Source organism: Tursiops truncatus, chromosome 1 (assembly GCF_011762595.2).
Source record: "Tursiops truncatus isolate mTurTru1 chromosome 1, mTurTru1.mat.Y, whole genome shotgun sequence".
NCBI lineage: Eukaryota > Metazoa > Chordata > Mammalia > Artiodactyla > Delphinidae > Tursiops > Tursiops truncatus.
The window spans coordinates 183551689-183568937 of NC_047034.1; the positions used below are offsets into that span (position 1 = coordinate 183551689).

Consider the following 17249-nt stretch of genomic DNA (forward strand, 5'->3'; position numbering starts at 1 on the left):
TCCCTGGCGGCTGCTCCAGCCCCCCTCCCGTGAGCCCCAGGGAGGCCCACGACCCCAGGCCCTCCCTGCCGCCCCAGGCCCCACTCTGATCCCGCCTGTCTCTGACCCTGTTTCAGTGCGGAAGCCGCGCTACGTCCGGCGCGAGCGGCCCTCGGACAGGGACGTGGGCCCCACTGCTGTCTCTTCCGTGGAGGCCCGGGTGAGCAACGTCTGATCCCGCGGCCCATCCACAGCCCCGCGTGCTGCTGAGGGGGGGCCCACACGAAGGCTGGGCGCTGCCCAGCGAGGCCTCAGGACAGGCCTGCACACGGCCCTGGCTCGTCCCTCTCTAGCCACAGATGTGGAGTGAGAGCCGCCTGCCCCGCAGGCCTTCCTCAGCGCACACAGCCGCTCAGCGTGACTGACCCGGGGCAGCACTCCAGCCTCTGGCCCTGAGCCGGGCCGGGGAACCAGGCCGCGTGGGGTCCAGGCTCCTCGGGAGAGACGACCTGCAGGACCCGGGTGCCCCTCCACCTTGGAGCCCATGGTGGGCAGACCCCCCGCACCCCCTCTGAGAGCAGTGAGGCCGAGGCCTTTGGGGGGTCCGGCTGCATCCACACACAGGCAGTTTGGGGCCTGCAAACCGGCCCCTGGGCTCAGGCGCCCGCAGGGCTGTCCTGCATGGCCACAGCTGCCCACTTGCAGGCGCTGCGGGAGTGAGTCGCCTGGCCTCCTGCTGACTCTTACCTGTGCTTAAGCAGAAAGCACTTTGCATAGAAGTCCCAGAGGCACGCTGCCGCCGTCTGCACCCCGCCTGGGCCCCAGGCACTGGAGGTCCTCATCCACCTTGGGATGGACACTGGCCCGAAGCTGCTGGAGGTCGAGACCCCCCAGGGACGTGTCAACCCGGGGCCACGTTTACCTGTGACTGCCGCCTGGACTGGCTGTCTCGCTGGACCTGCCGAGGGCCGCCCTGGCCAGCAGTCCTGTCCCGCTGCCCCTGCCCCGAGGCAGCAGCCCGTGTTCCCTGCCTCGGCCGGTTGCGGAGGGACGGCTCTGGGTTCCTGTGGAAATGGGGGAGCGTCGGGGTGCCCACTGAGCACGGGCAGGGTGCTGCCTGGCCTCCCCAGAGCCTCCACGGGGACTGACGTTTTCTCCTCCGGTGTCTGGTCCACGTCCGCGGGGCCCACGGCAGGGCCTGTGTGGCCAGCCTCCTGCTTTCTGCACTGGGATTCCCACTGCGGTGTTTGTGGTTTATGGACACAAGCTCGGTCGCCAGGACATGAACGATGACTGACCGGCAGCTGAGAGGGGCGGCCACCTGAAATCAGCGTCAATAAACCACTCAGGCCCTTCTCGCCGGCCCAAGGTTCACCAGCTCCTCAGCAGGGGTGGAGCCTTGCTGCCGAGCCCTGCCTCGCACTGGGGAGGGCAGGGAGCCCTCAGGATCTTAGCCTCGGGAGAAGGGGGCTTGTCCCAAGCTGCCTCAGAGAGCAGGAGTCCCTGGTGGCCCCCAGCCGTCAGGACTGAGATGGGAAAGAGTGTGGGTGCCCCCAGGGGGGCTTTTCTGTAAAGTGACCGGGCCCATGGGGGACATGCAGTCACAGGTGACTGCAGGCCCCCGTGCGGCCAGGGCACCCATGGGGCCTCTCAGGGAGGTCACCGTGGTGCCCGGCTCACAGCCCCCAGGAGGAAGCTACACGTGGGTACAGAGTGCAGGCTGGCGGCACCTTGGGGAGGTGGGATCCCGTGGGTGGGTGGCCCTTGGAGGGACCTTTGCCGACTGGCAGCGGGCTTCATCCCGGGCGTCCCAGCCAGAGCCGCCAGGACACAGCTGGGGCAGGGCAGAGAGCCTGGCCCACCCCGTCAGGCTTGCAGCCATCGGGGCACCCGGGGGGCGTCTGCTTGGCCCTGGGTGCTGTGTCAGCACAGCCAGGGCTGCGGGGAGGCTCTGCCCTCTGTTCTGGGGGGCGGCTGCCCGGGAACCTCCTGCCTCCAGGCTGACAGCCTTAAGGGGCTGTGGGTCGCCCATGGGGTTCCTGTGGGCGCAAGATGACCCTCGGCCTCCCCGGGGCCCCCTAGAGCCCCTCTTCTCTAATGTCCTGTCCCCTGCCTTGCCTGCAGCCCCCAGCCTCAGCCCTGCCCCATCCCCGGCAGCAAAACTCAACTCTGCATTTCAGCCTGCAGCCCTCTGGTCCCCACACGTGAGATGCTTCCCCTGACTTCCCAGGCCTGTGTGGCCTGGCCCGTTGGGCTCTCAGCCGCCGGAGACCCCTGGGCCTGGGTGCGACTGTCTCAGGCCCCCAAATAGTTGGGGGGGCATCACTGGACTTGTGAGCCCGTGACCCTGATGGGCATCCTGGCCAGAAAGCGGTGGGCAGGGTTGGGGGGCACCCGAGATGGGGGTGGGGCAGCTGGCAGGTGCAGGGCGTCTGGGCCGGGCACCACGCACAGCTGCCTCCCCAGTTTCTCTCCGTCACCCATTCCTCACCCGGACTCCAGGCCCTCACATAAGAAGCCAAGATAAGGCCGATTTGTGGGCTAATCAGTTCGGGCCAAAGCAGGCAGGTGGGGCGCCCGTCGTCCCCCCAGCCCCACTGTGTCAACCGCCACGGGGACCCCTGCCCCGGGAGGTGAGCCCGGCCCGGGGGCCACGCTGCAGCTCGCTGGTCCATTCATCCGCTCACTCAGCGCCGGAGGAGCACCCAGAGCTGTCAGAAGTCAGAGGTCAGCAAGAGGCCGTACCCACTGCAGAGGTGGGAGGTGGCAGCACGGCAGGGCGAGCAGGGCCTGAGGGGGTGACCCGAGGGCAGAGGGCCTGGCAGGGGCCTGGGCGCCGGGCCCCAGTAGGAGCCGGCTTCCAAGGCCAGGCCGACTTTGGGGACCAAGCTCAGTGCTGGGTGCTGGAGAGACAGGACCGGAGGAGTCCCCTCATGGCCAGAGGGCCTCACCAAGCCTGTCGGGAGCCCAGAGTGTGTGTGGGGGTGGGGGGGCCGGGCGCAAGTGCGCCCCCCGAGCCCCGGCTTCAGCCCAGCCTCTGGCCTGTGGGGGACACCAGACTCTACACCCGTGTGGGGACCTCTCCCCACACTGGCCATTTCATGTGCCCCCGGCAGCCCTCAGGGATCTGAAGCTGGTCCTCACCCCACCCCTTGGGGGGCAGGCCTCTCTCCTGCCCCTCTGGCCAAGGACAGCTTCTGTGTCCAGCCCAGGACTCCCAGGTGTCCTGAGGACTCCGGGACCCCACATCTGAGAGCCGCAACTGGACAGGGGCGGTCGCCGTGGGCCTCGTTCTCTGCCCGGTCCGGCAAGTGAGTCCCAGCCCCAGGGTCACGTGCCGGCCGCCGTGCTCCCTTCACGCGTGCACACACCTGCACGCGCACGCAGACACCTGCACACGTGCGCTCGCACACCTAGCCGGGTTGGGTTGGTGAACAGCTCACCCACTCAGGCGAAGCCCACGCTCACACCTGGAGCAGCTGCTCTTCCCTCGTGAATGTGGAGAGCAAGCAGGTGTGTGGGGACCAGGTGGGCCCCAAGTGTGCTGAGATCCCGTGCGGTGAGCCCTGGCCACCACCGCAGATGGCACATCCCTCAGGTGTTCCTGTCCCCTTGCCTCTGGGCACTGACTGTCCACTGAGGAGCCCGGAGGTTCCCAGGAGGCCTTGGGAAGGTGTTCTCAGAGAACCGAGGATGCCTCCTGGAGGCAGCATGTGACCGACCCCGAGTCCCATCTCGCACGGACTGGCCCGCCCCTCACAGAGACTCCTCACCCCCTCGTCAAGCCCCTGGCTGAGGCTCCTCCCCCTTCCTGGAGCACACGGGAGCCCCAGCCCCTTCCTAAGCCCAGGTCCCCTCCGCCCCTGCAGCCACCCCACAGCTCAGCCTCCTTGTGGCTGCAGGCCTGGCTGCCCCCCCAGCCCGCTGTGGCTCCTCCTGGGGTCTGGCCCAGGCAGCCTGCTCTGGGCACCCACCTCCTAACGCTGAGGGAGGGTCTTCCTCTTGCTGACCTCTGACTTCTGTTGGCTGTCAGTGCCCCTCCTAGTGCTACTGGGGCTGGGCAGCCTCCGGGGGTCCTGGACTACCCGCTGAGGAGTCAGGGGGCCCCTGCCCGGTGGGTGGGGATGAGGTGGGCCGTCCCCCACCAGGGTGGACCGCTGCTCCCAGCCTCGCCAAGCCCAGCATCCCCTCCCCACAGGCTCGTGACTGGGGTCCCATCTCAGGAGGGCTGGGCCCCAAGTCTAGATCAGGTGTACACTGAGGTGTGCTGCGTACGGCTGCGGGGTGGGGGCAGGGAAGCCACGGGGCGTGGGGGAGAGCCTGCTGTGACCCTGGGGCCAGGATCAGGTGTCAGATGGGGGAGCCCCTGGCTAGGACCCGGGCCCCTCCAGCCCAGCCCTCACCCCCTGCATCCTGCCCTCCAGCCAGGCCTCTGCACAGGCTGGCCCTGTGGTCTGCTGGGACCCCGTACCTACTGGCTGAAACCGCTCCCCGTCCCCCGGGAGACTTGCAGCTCCCCTGGCTGGGTGGGCGCTGCCTTGGAGTCCCTGCCCTACATGTGTAATTGAGGTGTCCCAGCAGACGCTCCCCTGAAACAAGTTCGTGTGGCCAGCCCGGCGCCTGGCCCGCCCTCACCCCTGGCTCAGCCCTTGGGTGCTCCCAGCCCTGACCCCTCACCCCACTCTCTGGACCCAGAGCAGGGAGCTCCCCCCCCGGCCCCCAAAGGCTGTAGGTGGGGAGGGATGGGCGGGGGCAGCAGAAGCCCAAGTTTGGGGTGGGCAGCCACACGGATGAGGCAGGTGTTGGGGCGAGCGGCAGGGGCTGCTCGGGGAGCATATCAGTGAGCTGATCGTGAGTGGGGGGCTCCTGGCAGGGACCCTCCGGGGGGCCCACCCAGGAGCTCAGGTGCAGCCACCTGGAACAGGGTTGGTGAGCAGATCTGTTTCCGGAGGGGCTGCTCCGGCATCTCAGGGGCCACGGGGGTAGGGGAGAGGTTTCACCCAGGCATCCAGCCACCTCCCCAGACCTGCCCAGACTACAGAGCCCTACCGACCCCCAGCCCCACCCCAGGCTCCACCCCAGACCTCTCACTTCTGACTCCCCGCCCTCGGCTGACTGCCCAGCCTGCCAGGGACAGGACAGAAGGCCAGCCAATCCCGGAAGCGGGCCGCGCCCCCGGCCAGCATGATCCCAGCAAGTATATAAATACACCTGCCGGGAGCCCACGCCCAGAGAACTCACACCCGCCTCAGACAGCGCTCCACACCTGGAGGAGTGCACACACCCGCCCCCCGGCCCCCCGCCCCCCCCCCCCCCCCCGGCGGCCCTGGAGAGGAACAGCAGCCAGGCCGGGAGGGGAAGGACCCAGCGCTGCCAGGACGAGTGACCTCGCGGCCGCAGCCTGGCCGTGACAGCCAAGAGGGTCGTGCCTGGGCCCCGCTGACCCCAGCTACCAGGTAAGGCTGGCTCAGCTGGCACTCACCTCTCACCTGTACGGGCTCAGGGTGGGGCACCTCCTCAGAGGGGTGGGGCCTCCGTGCCAAGGAACCGGTTATGTGGGGTGAACTGGCTGGGGGAGGGCAGCCTGCAGTACCCCCAGACCCTGCTGAGGCTGCCGCCTGGCCTGTGGCAACTGCTGTCACCAAACGTAATGACGCTTCATGCTGCGATGCCGGGGCACTGGTGACATCACAGTGATGTCACCGTGACTCACGGCGGTCACCGGCAGGAGGCAGCAACCCCTGAGCCTTCGTGACACGTCACTGCGAAGTCATCCCACCATCCCTCCTGGACTGACCAGCAAGTCAGGGTCAGGTCACCCCTGGGGGGCCTCCTGGGCTCCATGGGGTTACGTGGCCAGCGTCTTCCCAAGGCCCTGGCCTCCTCTGTCCGTCGTGAAGGTGAAGGGCGAGTCAGCCCCTTACCCGCCCTCCTCCAAGCAGGAGCCACGTGGCTGTCTGGGAAGGAGACCTGGGCCCCGTGAAGGGGCAGCAGGCAAGAGGGAGAACATCCCACTGCCTCCTGATGGCAGCTGTGGCTGGTGTGACGCTCCCAGGTGGCGGGCCGGCCTAGGGAGGATGGCTGGGGCTCATCCAGCACCCCGTCCCCCGCTCCCCTGGCCACAGGCTGAGGGTCACTTCCAGGCCCTGAGGGCCAGCACCAGGCAGCCCTGCAGGTTCAGGCCGTGGCTGGGGGACAAACCTCCTCCTCGGGCCATGGCCACCACCCTTGCTCGGGCCCTCCAGTCTCCTGCAGCGCAGCCAGCTCAGGCCGGCTCTAGATCCAGAGTCCCAGCCCTCACCCAGCCAGGCCTGGCACCCACCCTCACACAACTGCCCGCAGGTCGGGTGCGTGCCAACCAAATCGGCCGCCCACACTGGGACCTGTGTTCAAACCCACTTCACCTGACCCAGAGCCACACTCCTCCTGTGAGAGCCTGGGCCCCGCTGGCTGTCACCCCAGCCTCCGAGCCGCCTCTTCTGCACCGTGGCTGTTCTGTGTCATGTGCCCAGGGCCCACCCTGGCAGAGCCCCGATGTAAATAGTAACTGTTGTGGGCCATCGTCATCATCACCTTTATTTCTGCCCAGTGGCACGTCCAGGTAGGCCAGGGCTGGTGGGAGGGGTCTACAGAGCAGTGGTCCACATGGCCCAGGCAGACTGGGACACCCCAGGATGCTGAGCCCTGACTCAGCAGGTGAGGGGCTGGGGAGCGCAGGGTTACAACTTGAGCAGAAAGACCTTGAGCCAGGGACAGGTGGGACTTGGTGGGGGTGCCTGCAGATGGGCAGTGTCCTTCCCGGAATCTCTGGGTGATGCAAGAGAGGGACGGGGAGACAGCGACAGACAGACCTTGCAGGAAAGGGGCAATCGAGGTCACTCACAGGGGTCTCTGTTTGTCCCACAGCCCAGAACCATGTCATCAGGCCCGCAGGTGTGGCACACGGCCCCGCCGCCTGCCGGCAGGAGCAGCCCCACCGCCACAGTGCCCAGGTCCCGCGGCTCGGCCGGCAGCCCCAGGTCCCCCGGCAGCCCTGGATCAGAGAAGACGGCCTCCCCGCTGGAATGCTCCATCTGCTTCTCGGGCTACGACAACATCTTCAGGACACCCAAGGAGCTCTCGTGCACCCACGTCTTCTGCCTGGAGTGCCTTGCGCGGATGGCAGCCGCCCGGCCCGCAGGCCAGCCGGGTAGCGAGGTCGTGCCCTGCCCGTTCTGCCGGCGGCCCACAGCCGTGCCCATTGCCGGGGCCCCCGCGCTGCACACCAGCCGCCAGCTGCAGGCTCGGATGCCAGCACACCTGCGGCGGGAGGAGCCCGTGTGGCTGGAGGGCACCAAGCTGTGCTGCCGCCCGCCACCCTCTGCGCCTGGCCCTGCGGCGCCCGGCTTTGTGTACGTGGACGTGAGCCCGAGCAAGCCTGCCACGCCCGCAGCACCCGTGCCCACCCCGGGCCCTGCCCGCCGTCCGGGCTGCCTGGCCCGCTGCTGGGCCCGCCGCAGGGACTGGAGGCGCGCAGCAGTCATCGCCGTGCTGCTGCTCGCACTCTTCTGCGTGGTGCTCTGGCCCGTGCAGTGCGCGCTCAGGACCGGGAGCCTGCACTGCCTCCCCCGGCCACCCCCTGCCACTGCCCCCGCCGCCGCCACCTTCTCGCTCGGGTCCCTGGCTGACAACTAGGGTTACCGCCCCCACCCCCGGGATCCCAGAGGAGCCCCCTGGGATCTCTGAGGAACCCACACCCGGTTCGGCACACCTGCCCCCGCTCTCTGGGGCTGGTTCCTGTGGGGTGGACAAAATGGTCCCCCGAGCTCCCAGAGATCCCAGATCCCTGTGGGCCCCAGAGGCCGCCCCCCTAACTTCCATCTTGCAGATGGGAAGACCGAGGTCCAGGAGAGAGCTTGGCGAGGCCCCTTCCCCATACACACTGTGAATCGCACGCAAGACCAGCCCCTTGCTGAAAAGGGAGCGGGCTCGCCATCTTTCTTTTATTTTCACATTTCGCCCACGGCTCCTCCCTTCCCCAGGCAGGGCTGGCCCCTTCCCTCGGGTGGCCAGGGGGACAGAGGGCAGTGGCGGGGAGCCCAGCCCACCCTCCTGAACTGTACATTTTTAAATAAACTATTTTGTACTCGCAGTTGGTAAGGGGTCCTCACTCTCTGTGTCCTCTTTCCTGCACCATTAAGCCCCTCCCTCCAGAAAAACCCCCAGTCTGCCCCTTCTGCAAAGACCCTCAATCCAGAGGACACCCCCACTGGACTGCACTCCCAGCAGCACCTAGGGTGGATGGCCGCAGGTTCTAGGGCGTCCGACTGCTGTCCCCTCTGGGCTGTGGATGGGCTGCGGCGATTCTGGACTTGGCTGCCCCCGGGGGCCGTGAGGCTCTCCCAAGGAGATGGAGAGGGCATGGGGCACCTGAGGCAGGCGGGACTGCTGTGGGGCCTTGGCCTGGTCCAGGGCCCTCCCCCCCAGCCCCCACCACGGTCACACCAGGCCGCCTCCCCCAGAAGTCACGGCCCCACAGTCCCGCCTGGAGCCCTGACTGGAGGGCCGCAGGACCCCGTGGCCCCCGGGAACCGAAGTCCAAGTGTGCACGGAAGAGGGACTGGTGACAACCAGCGTGTTCTGAAGACCCACAGACCTCAGGCTCCTCCAGCAGACCTTCCCGGGCCGGGCCAGGCCTGGCTGGTGAAGCGAGTGTCGCGAGGGCGGGCGGGAGTCCTGCCAGCCCCCACCCCTCCCCCACCCGGTTCTGCCCTCAGCCCCAGGAATCCTGCACTGCCAGCTTGGCATGGCAGAGAGGCCAGGCCGGTCTGGCTCGCACAGGTCCAGCCTCCTCACCCCTCACCCCAAAGCCCAGGATTTCCTGCTCTTACCAGCTGGGCCTCTGGCTCAGGGACACCCTGGGGAAGCTGGGCCCAGTCATGGGGACCCACATGCTCTCTTTCTCCAGGCCCCAACAAAGACGCAGAACTGAGAAGAAGGCATTTTACTGAGACCACAAAGCCACAGGGACATCCATGATGGGAGGGTGCAGCCGTGGACCACAGGCCAGTGACGTCACACCATCACAAACCAGCCAGGCACACATGGAGCCTCGCCCTCGTCTCCGTGGTCACACGAGCACGCCACATATTCTCTCATTCAACAAACACGTGTCCACTCGTGACAGCAACGTGACGGTCTGGCCTAGGCCTGGACACGGCAGGGACGGAGCCACTGCCTGGCCCACATCCTAGACCACGGCTGTGGGCAGGGCTGAGAAGCAGCTTGGAAGGGGTGGGGAGCATGCAGGATGCAGGGGAGAGGGGCACAAACGCTGGTGACCACGGACTGGCACTCACTTGCTGGTCACTCGTGTTCCACATACAGGCTGACACTCAAACGTGTGGCACACAAAAGGTCACACATCGTCACTGCGCCGTGCAGGTGGTCACTGGTGGCCTCCCACACTGAGACAAACCGCAGCCCTGCAGCCCTGCCTCCCCTCCTCCAGGAGGGGCAGGGACACCGGATCTCCTAACCTTCCCTCACCATTTCTGGACGTGCAGACCTGGTCAGGGAGGGTCTGAGCGGCAGACCCGGGACCCCCGCCCCCCAACCCCGCAACGCTCTGGGCTGGGCGCCGGTCTGCACAATCCTAAACACAGTCCTTTGGAGGAACGCGAGGGCCGGCCTTGCTGGGCTCCCGCCTTCTCGCACGGCTCCAGCCCCAATCGGGGCGCGCGCACTCGGGGCCCTCACGGCCAGAGGCGCAGCAGGTTCTCGTACACGTGGCCGGAGGCCTCCGGGGTGCTGCGGGCGGAGACGGGCTTCGGCTGGGGGCCACCTGCGATCCCGCCCCCTCGCCCCGGGCCCCGCCCCCACGCCCGGGCCACGCCCCCGAGGCCTCCCTGCCGGGACTCCGCCCCACCCCCACCCCCGGTCCCTGACGCCCCACTCACGCCGCCGGCGCCCGGGACGGCGCGGTTCCGGGGCTACAGCCGGGGTCGGCGGGCGAGGCGCCCGCCTTCAGGGAGTCGCGCTCCTCGGGCGACTCGCGCTGAGGGGAGGGGCCGCTGGTCACCATGGTGATGCCCCCGCAGGTTCCGCCCCGGCCCGGCCCTGCCCCCACCTGCTCGCGCAGGCGTAGCTGCTCGCCCCGGATGTACCGCTGCAGCGCCAGGTACACGAACTTGTACTGCGCCTCGGTCTGCACCATCCCCGAGCGCTGCCGCCGCACATGCTGGATCGTCTTGGGGACGTCGATGTCGCAGTCCAGCCCTGGGGACGAGCGAGCTCAGGGCGGGGCGGTGAGGCAGGGAGGAGGTGGGAGGGCCAGATGAAATAGGCGGGGCCGGCAACTGCAGGGGGGCGGGGCTAGATGGAAGGGGAGGGGCCGGTACCGGGGCGGGGCTAGATGGGAGGGGCGGGGCTCGATTGCGGGGCGGGGCCTGCCTGAGGTGGCTCACCCTGCCTGCGAATGACGTCCACCAGGATGTCAATCACAATGATTGTGCCGGTGCGTCCGATGCCGGCGCTGTGGGGACGGACCAGGAGGCCTGTGGCCAGTTGACGGGACAAAGCCGTGGCCCCTTCCCCGGTGGCACCTGTGCCGCTGGCCCCGCCCCGTCCCTGGTCGCACCTGCAGTGCACTACCATGGGTCCGGCCCCCGGCATGCCGCTCTGGGCCCGGTTCACCTCGTCCAGGAAGCCAAGGACGCCGGTGGGCTCGGCCGGGACTCCGTGGTCCGGCCAGCCGAAGTACTGGCAGTGCGCCACTGTGCGCGGTGACTCCTCCTGGGCAGGGCGGGCTGGTGAGCGCCAGCCGGGGGGTCTGGGCGGGTCCCAGGCGCTCCGCGCAGTGTCGAGGCTGACGCTGCTGTGACCCTCGGTGGGGAGGGGCCCAGGGACTGAACCGGGAGGAGGCAGGCTGTGGCGCGGTGGGGTTTGCCAGAAGGAGTGACCAGCGGGGCCCGGACAGAGCAAGAGGGAGTGGGAGGAAAAGATGGGATTCAGGGCTTGGGGGACCCCCCCAGATGGCCCCAGGAGGCTCAGGTGCCTGGGGAAAGGAAGAAAGATGGTCTGGGGGAGAGAGCAGCTTTCTGGGAAGTGAATTCGATTTGGGAAAGGCCAAATGCAGAGGCTGGCAGGACCCCCAGGTGCTTAGACAAAGGGAACTGGCCAGGAGGGATCTGTGCCTGGGAAAGGAATGGGCACCACCAGCGTACAAAGGAGGCCGAAGGTGCTGAGACGGCCCAGGGAGGGCTGGAGGGAGAGGTGCATGTGGGTGTGAGGCCGCCCTGGAGCCAGGCAACTGTGGCTGAGAACGTGCCCGACTGGAAACACTGCCCAGCAGAGCCCAGTCCAAGACTGTGCCCACTGGATTGAGGGACGTGCAAGCCACCAGGGCCAGCCCAGGGCCTCCTCACCCCAGCGCAGACCTGGGGACTTCCCGACCACTCTGACCCTGGCCCCACAGGTCTCGTTGCCCTCCAGGCTCACCTGGTCTGCCCGCCACACCTGCAGCTCCCTCACACAATAGCCCTGGGCCTGGTGCTCAGCAACGTTGCACACACGCAGGCGGCCATACGCTTGGCTGCCGTGCAGCTCTGGCCAGTATCGGAAACACTTGTTCTGGGAGGGTGGGGGCATGGCATCAGCCATACTGGAAGACCACCAGCACCCTTGCCCCTCTGCCCCGTGGGACACACACGGGGTCTCTTCAGTGCCCTCCCTGCTCCCCCAGCATCCCTAAGACTGAAGAAGCAAGGCTGGGCCAGCACCAGCACCGGTCCAGTGGGGCATGCGGCAGGCAGAGGGGAGGGACACGAGCCTGAGCCCCTACCCGGCCTCGCTCCACCTCTCTGGTGGTCATGACGATGACACGCGTGTTCTCCTGGTGCACCATGGCCCAGAAGGCAGCTGCCGTAGTTGGCAGACAGCCCTGGGTGGCGATGTACACCTTGCCTGGTCCGTGGCCTGGCTTCTCCTCTGGGTCACTCTGAAAGGAGGTGGGGTCAACTGCCTGCTGTTTCCAGGAATTAAAGTGCCAGAGGACCAATGCAAGTTGATGCAAATGATATGCAAAGTAGCCCAGTGGCTCACACGCAGTCCGCCGAGGGTGGGAGGGTCTTAGGACCAATATTTTGTCCAGCAGGCTCTGAGGACCCCTCTGAGGACCCCTTGTGGACTGCCGCACCCTGAATATCCCCCTGAATATCTATTGTCTTGCCAAGGTCCACAGATCACTTCAGAGCTCCAGGCTCATTATTATGGGGGATGGGGTGACTGGTGTTTGATCCACGCGGGGCCACGCGTGCAGCTGGCCACCCACACCTCATGCACACTCACCCTGATGTAGTTGGCGTTGATGTAGTCGGCTCCAGGCGCGCTGTCCTCCACATCACGCAGGATGACACGGGTGGTATCAACTGGGAAGGGAAGATGCCGCTTAGGTCTCCAGGGCAGAGGGGATGCTCGTGGACCCCACCTGCTTCCTGGCCCGCTGACCCGTGGTGAGCAGAGACAAAGGACGAAGGGGCAAGAGGGGGCATCACACCACTGGTGGGGAATGACCCCTGCCTTCACCCTCCAGGACCCCTCTGCCAGATGGGCCCCTGAATGTGGTGAATGGAGCCCTGGCCCCCCATGTGGCCCCAGGCCCCGGCCTCACAGGGGAGGATGTTCTTGTATCGGTTCTTGGGCTTGTTCTCCAGCCGCTGGCCCTCTTTCCGGGGATACAGGAGCCGGCATTCCTGCTGCTGCAGCATCTGGGGGAAGTGGGGCTTTAGCCCGTGGCCCCAACCCTTCCCGGGAGCCCTCAACACCCACCCACACCTCCTGACCCACACCCCTCTGCTGGCCCTTGCCACAGCCCCAGAGGATGGGAGTTGGGGCGGGGGGGGGGGGGGCGGGGCGGAGCGGGCAGCAGTCCGGCACCTCGAACTCCTCCCAGAAGCCCTGCTTGGCCTTCTCGCTGGCATCCATGGCCTCGTTGAGCTCCCGCACACGGCTCTCAATGCTTGTGGCGCTGATTCTCGTGGTCTTGAGGGGCTGGCAGGGAGAGGCCCGCGTCCAAGCTTAGCAGGGTCCAGCGGACCCCACAGTGCCCCGGCGCCCACACCCTTGCCCTCCGCCACCCGGCGCCAGCCTGGTGTCCTTTTTCCCGGGTGGGGCTGTGCCAGAATCCCTTGCCCCCCCAGGTGGAGAAGTCCACTCAGAGCCCAAGGTTCAGGTGCCCAGGGGCATACCTGCTGGAGGTGCACTACAGTCCCTGACCTCTCCACCAGAGGGTTCTTCCTGTAGCATTCCACCAGATCTCCCAGGGTGTCAAACCTCTCGCCGCCTCCCACATCGTACTTCCCATCTGGCTGTGGGGACGGCAGTGAGCGGCCGGTGGTGCCCCCTCCCCTGGGTCACCCCCCAACCCCGGCCACTGCCTCCTACCTGGAAGTGTATCATGACATGGGTGACGCGTGCCTGGCGGTCCGCCCTGTCCAGCTGCTGTGTGAGCACTGACAGCACGAAGTCCCCAGGTTTGCTCTGACTCTCCCGAACCAGGAAGCTGCCCGGACGCCCCTTCTGCATCAGCAGCTTCTCGGCCTCCTTGCCAGACAGGTGCCCGTGGTACCACCTGGCCCAGAACGGCACAGGTGAGACCAGGGGCCCCAGCCTGTCCAGGTGAGGGACACAGACCCACATGTAGCCTAAGGCTCTGAGACACAGATACCGAGAGAGGCACAGACCCACCCAGACCTCGGGGGCCCAGGCAGCACCCGCACCCAGGCCAGCCTCCGTCAGCCCTGCCCACCTCTCCGACCCTCCTCCGACCCAGAAAGCAGCAGGAGGCAGGACAGGCGGGCCCTGCAGTGCCCCAGGGTGACCACCAGGTGGCAGCCTCGTCCTCAGCAAGGAGGAGCAGGATGGTCTCCCCAGGCCAGCCGCACCCTGCTTCCACGGCAGATGCAGCTGGCTCAGACCTCCGCAGTGCACATGGGGAAACCGAGGCTGGGGGAACCTGCTCTCCCCAAGTCACCAGCCAGGAAGGCAGGGGGCAGGCTGGCTGCAGCCCTCCCACCCCGCACTCACCCCTGTGGCTGGTGCCTGGGACCTGGAAGAAACGAGGCCAGAACCCCGGGGGAGGGGGTGCAGTACGCTCCCTCAGTTTTGCCACAGTTGTGCCCAAGCCTGACCCTGAGTCCTGGGGGCAGAGGACACCCAGAGGCCATGCCCAGCGGCCCCTGCCCCCTCGGTCACTCGCACGCACACCTGAGCAGACACAGAAGCCTGGCTAGATGCAGACCCAGCTGCTTACCGTTCCGATGTGGGGTCCTGGCAGCTCAGCGGGTGCCAGAGCTCCACGGGGGCTCCGCCACGCTCTCGGAGCAGCGCACCGCGCTGGCCTGTGTAGTGCTGCACCAGCTCGGCCAGCGTCGCGAACTTCTCCCCTCCGTACAGGTCATAGTAGTCGCCTGTGTTCTGGATCTTGATGTGGGTCACCTCGTCGTGGCGCCTGGAAGGGCCGGTGCGCCAGCCGCCGTTGGGGGTTGCTGCTCCCATCACCACCCTCAGCTTCCCGAACAGTGCCTGGGGTTTTCCTGCCCTGAGATCTCGGCCTCTGCTGTCCCCCTGCCACGAACAGCACGGCCAAGGCCAGGCCCCTCCCCTCTGCAGCTCCCCGTGTCCAGCCAGTGTCCGGGCCCCACCCTGGGTGGCGGGCACCCCACCCCCACTGCCCATGGGGCAGCCAAGATCGGGCTTGTCGACCACAGGCCTGACTCTCCCTTGGCCTGGAGGCCGAGGCTGGGGCAGCCTCTCCGGACAGACTCTGCCTCATTCCAGACCACCTGCCCAGGGGCTCCAGAGGATGGGGGACTGGGGCCCCGAGACTGCTTCCCCAGGTGTCCCAGTGTGGCCTGGGAGGCCCCAGGAGAGAATGTCTGTGTCTCCAAGGTGAGGGAGGTCCATCCTGAGGGCTAACCTCATCCCGCCTGCTGCCCAGGTTTAGTAGAAAACCCGGAAGGATCTGGAGCCCTTTGGGCAGACCCCTCCCCAGACCCCAGACTGACCCGCCTCACCCAGGGTGGATGGACACGGATCCGGCTGTCCACTCTACTGGTCGTGACTCCTCCTGCCCATGCTCCCCACACATTGGCCCTTTCAGGTCTCCGGCGAGACCCCCAGTGTGTGGCATCCCCAGGAGATGGGGGCACGATCCCAGCCATTGAGGCCCCTCAGAGGGTGGGAGGGAGGCCCTGCCGAAGCCCACCTCACGGAGCCCTCCCTGAAGGCCTCTCTAAGTGGCCCCCTCCTGCCCAGAGGCCACCTGGCCAGGATTGCCAGACTCCCCCCCAAGATCTCGCCCCCAGCAAGGGTCCTCACTGCCCACCCCCTCTGGAAGGACTGGGGAGCCTGATCCCCAGCTGTGCCCCCAGCTGAGGGTGTTCCGACCCCTTGAAGTCTTGCGGGACCTCGGGGCCTGTCCACACCCGGCAGCACCACCCACCCACCTGACGGATAGCGTGAAGCCCCCCGGGCGGCTCTTGCTGGGTCTTGCCAGGAAGCTCCCGTGCCGGCCCTTGGACAGGAGCAGCCGCTCCGCCTCAGCCCCGCCGGTGTTGGGATGAAACCACCTGGAACGAGGACAGCAAGTTGGTGACGAGAGAGCCAGGAACACTGGGCAGTCCTGACCACACCCACAATGCCTGCTGGGGCTGCCCTGCGCTCACCACCGTCCTTGAGCCGTGACCACAGGGTCTGGGGTCCGTGGGGAAGGAGGGGGCGTTGGGGGGGACCGGGGACACAGGTGGGCAGACACTGAACCACAGTGGCAGGTGGGGAGGGCAGACCCCCTCCAGAGCCCCCACAAGGACACCAGCAGGAACCTCAGCTCAAGCCCTCAGCCGTCTCTCCCACCGCCCACCGGGCGCCCCAGCTCAGCCGAAGGCACTCGGGACCCCCCACGGCCACCCAGGGCTCCCTTCCTCCCCTTACAGCCCAGCAGCAGACCCTGGTGGCCCACCCCCCCCCACCTTCACCGCCCCTCCCGGTCCTGGCCACCACCCTCTCCCGAGGGACCCCAGCATGGCACGCCAGTCACTGGGTCAGCACCCCCGGAACGAGAGCACAGCCCACAGGCCCGTCACCCCCGAGAGCGCCCCCCACCCCGTTGCCGCCTGCCAGTCCCGGCCCCTCACCCCACCAGGCCGTGCGCCTCAGGGCCTCTGCGCCAGCTGTTCTCCGCTCCCGGCCCACATCGAGTGACAGGGGACCCTCTCCCCTCACTCTGCGCCACCTATCTTGCCTTATTTTTCTTCCCAGTATTGGCACCTTCTTGACATGTGCTACATATTTACTGGCTTGTAGTCTATCTCCTTGATTTTAAGCCCCACAAGGGCAGTGTGTACGGCAGGGTTGAAAACAGAGCCTGGGCATTAACAAACATCCTTGAATTCAGAAGTGAGCGACCTATGAATGGGTGGTGGGTGCTGGGCGAGCCCAGAGAGTCACCATCTGTTCTGCTGGGGGTCCAGGCTGAGAGGGACTCAACCCCACCCCCGCCACTGCCACCGCTCTGGGACTGACCTTCACAGCCTCCCGCACGAGATGGGGGGACAGGGCAGGGGGACCTCATCAGGACTGCACATGAGCCCACGGCTGAGATCATGACTGCTGTTAACTTTACCCCGGTGGCTTCTGTCTCCGTGTGTCTCCCCCATTAGGGCAGGAATTTCTGGGGCTGGGATTAAATCATGCTCGTGCGGTGGCCCCAGAGCGTCTCAGAGCAGGGTCCCTGCACGATCCCCCAGAGGGACACTGTGACACAGTATCTGGCCTTCCATTGGCAACACTGTGTCTCCCAAAGGTCACTGCAGGAAGGGCTTGGGATCTCTGGTTCAGAGGTGTGTCCCTGGTTCACCGTGCAGGTGACACACGGTGTTGGGGGTAGTCCTGCCCCATCCTGCATCCAGTGGGAAACCAGGGCCCCCAACTCCAGCTCTGCTGCCTTGCGACCCCCCCAGGCCCCGCCCAGTTGTTCGCAGTCATAACCCGGGCACAAATGGGGTGGGGCTGCTGTGCCCTGGGCAGACCCTGCCCTGCCCCACAGTTGACCCACTGAGATCTTTCTGGAATGGGAATCAGATCACATCTCTTGCGTAAAGCCGGCCTGCACGCCTCCTCCGGTCCTCCTGCCGCTCCCTTGCCTCTCCTTGGCCCCTTCGTCCCTGCCGTCAGCTCCTTCCTGAACCCTCCAAGGAGCCACTGTGCTCAGTCTACATCGCGCTGTCTGACGC

At 66.9% G+C, this 17249-nt stretch overlaps 3 protein-coding genes across 13 annotated transcripts in view; 2 read left to right on the top strand and 1 right to left on the bottom strand.

Moving 5' to 3' along the window:
* The window catches only part of C1H1orf159 (chromosome 1 C1orf159 homolog), a 29558-nt gene extending 28224 nt beyond the window's left edge, over positions 1-1334 (top strand). For 8 of the 10 annotated variants that reach the window (XM_073797930.1, XM_073797915.1, XM_073797917.1 and 5 more), the window contains one exon: positions 117-1334. In XM_073797930.1, the coding sequence (XP_073654031.1) occupies positions 117-214 (98 nt within the window). In that variant the 3' untranslated portion in view covers positions 215-1334. The remainder of the gene's footprint in view (positions 1-116) is intronic. The other 2 variants (XR_012328703.1, XM_073797943.1) reach the window with 2 other exon arrangements.
* Positions 1335-1472: 138 nt separating this feature from the next.
* On the top strand, positions 1473-8110 carry RNF223 (ring finger protein 223). Of its 2 annotated transcripts, none has more exons than XM_033846249.2 (2): positions 1473-5435; positions 6886-8110. In XM_033846249.2, exon 2 carries the CDS (start codon positions 6895-6897, stop codon positions 7651-7653), a length of 759 nt encoding a protein of 252 aa, XP_033702140.1. In that variant the 5' UTR covers positions 1473-5435; positions 6886-6894; the 3' UTR covers positions 7654-8110. The 2 variants fall into 2 exon arrangements, with proteins under 2 accessions (XP_033702140.1, XP_073654172.1); XM_073798071.1 differs by lacking the exon at positions 1473-5435 and adding an exon at positions 5442-6580.
* A 1452-nt stretch (positions 8111-9562) lies between these two features.
* On the bottom strand, positions 9563-15579 carry LOC117308462 (tyrosine-protein phosphatase non-receptor type 11-like). Its single transcript, XM_073798061.1, has 12 exons — positions 14270-15579; positions 13402-13588; positions 13206-13325; positions 12895-13008; positions 12629-12725; positions 12307-12386; positions 11801-11956; positions 11458-11589; positions 10425-10752; positions 10088-10236; positions 9918-10015; positions 9563-9768 (listed from the first exon to the last, which is right to left on the bottom strand). Exons 1-12 carry the CDS (start codon positions 14692-14694, stop codon positions 9714-9716), a joined length of 1941 nt encoding a protein of 646 aa, XP_073654162.1. The 5' UTR covers positions 14695-15579; the 3' UTR covers positions 9563-9713.
* Positions 15580-17249: the final 1670 nt, after the last annotated feature.

Coding starts and splice junctions, on each gene's coding strand:
- RNF223 (XM_033846249.2), top strand. CDS start 6,895: ATGTCATCAGGCCCGCAGGTGTGGCACACGGCCCCGCCGCCTGCCGGC.
- LOC117308462 (XM_073798061.1), bottom strand. CDS start 14,694: ATGGGCAGTGGGGGTGGGGTGCCCGCCACCCAGGGTGGGGCCCGGACA. Junction 12,387..12,628: donor ATACAAGAACATCCTCCCCT/GTGAGGCCGGGG, acceptor TTCCCTTCCCAG/TTGATACCACCCGTGTCATC. Junction 11,590..11,800: donor GAGAGGTGGAGCGAGGCCGG/GTAGGGGCTCAG, acceptor CCACCCTCCCAG/AACAAGTGTTTCCGATACTG.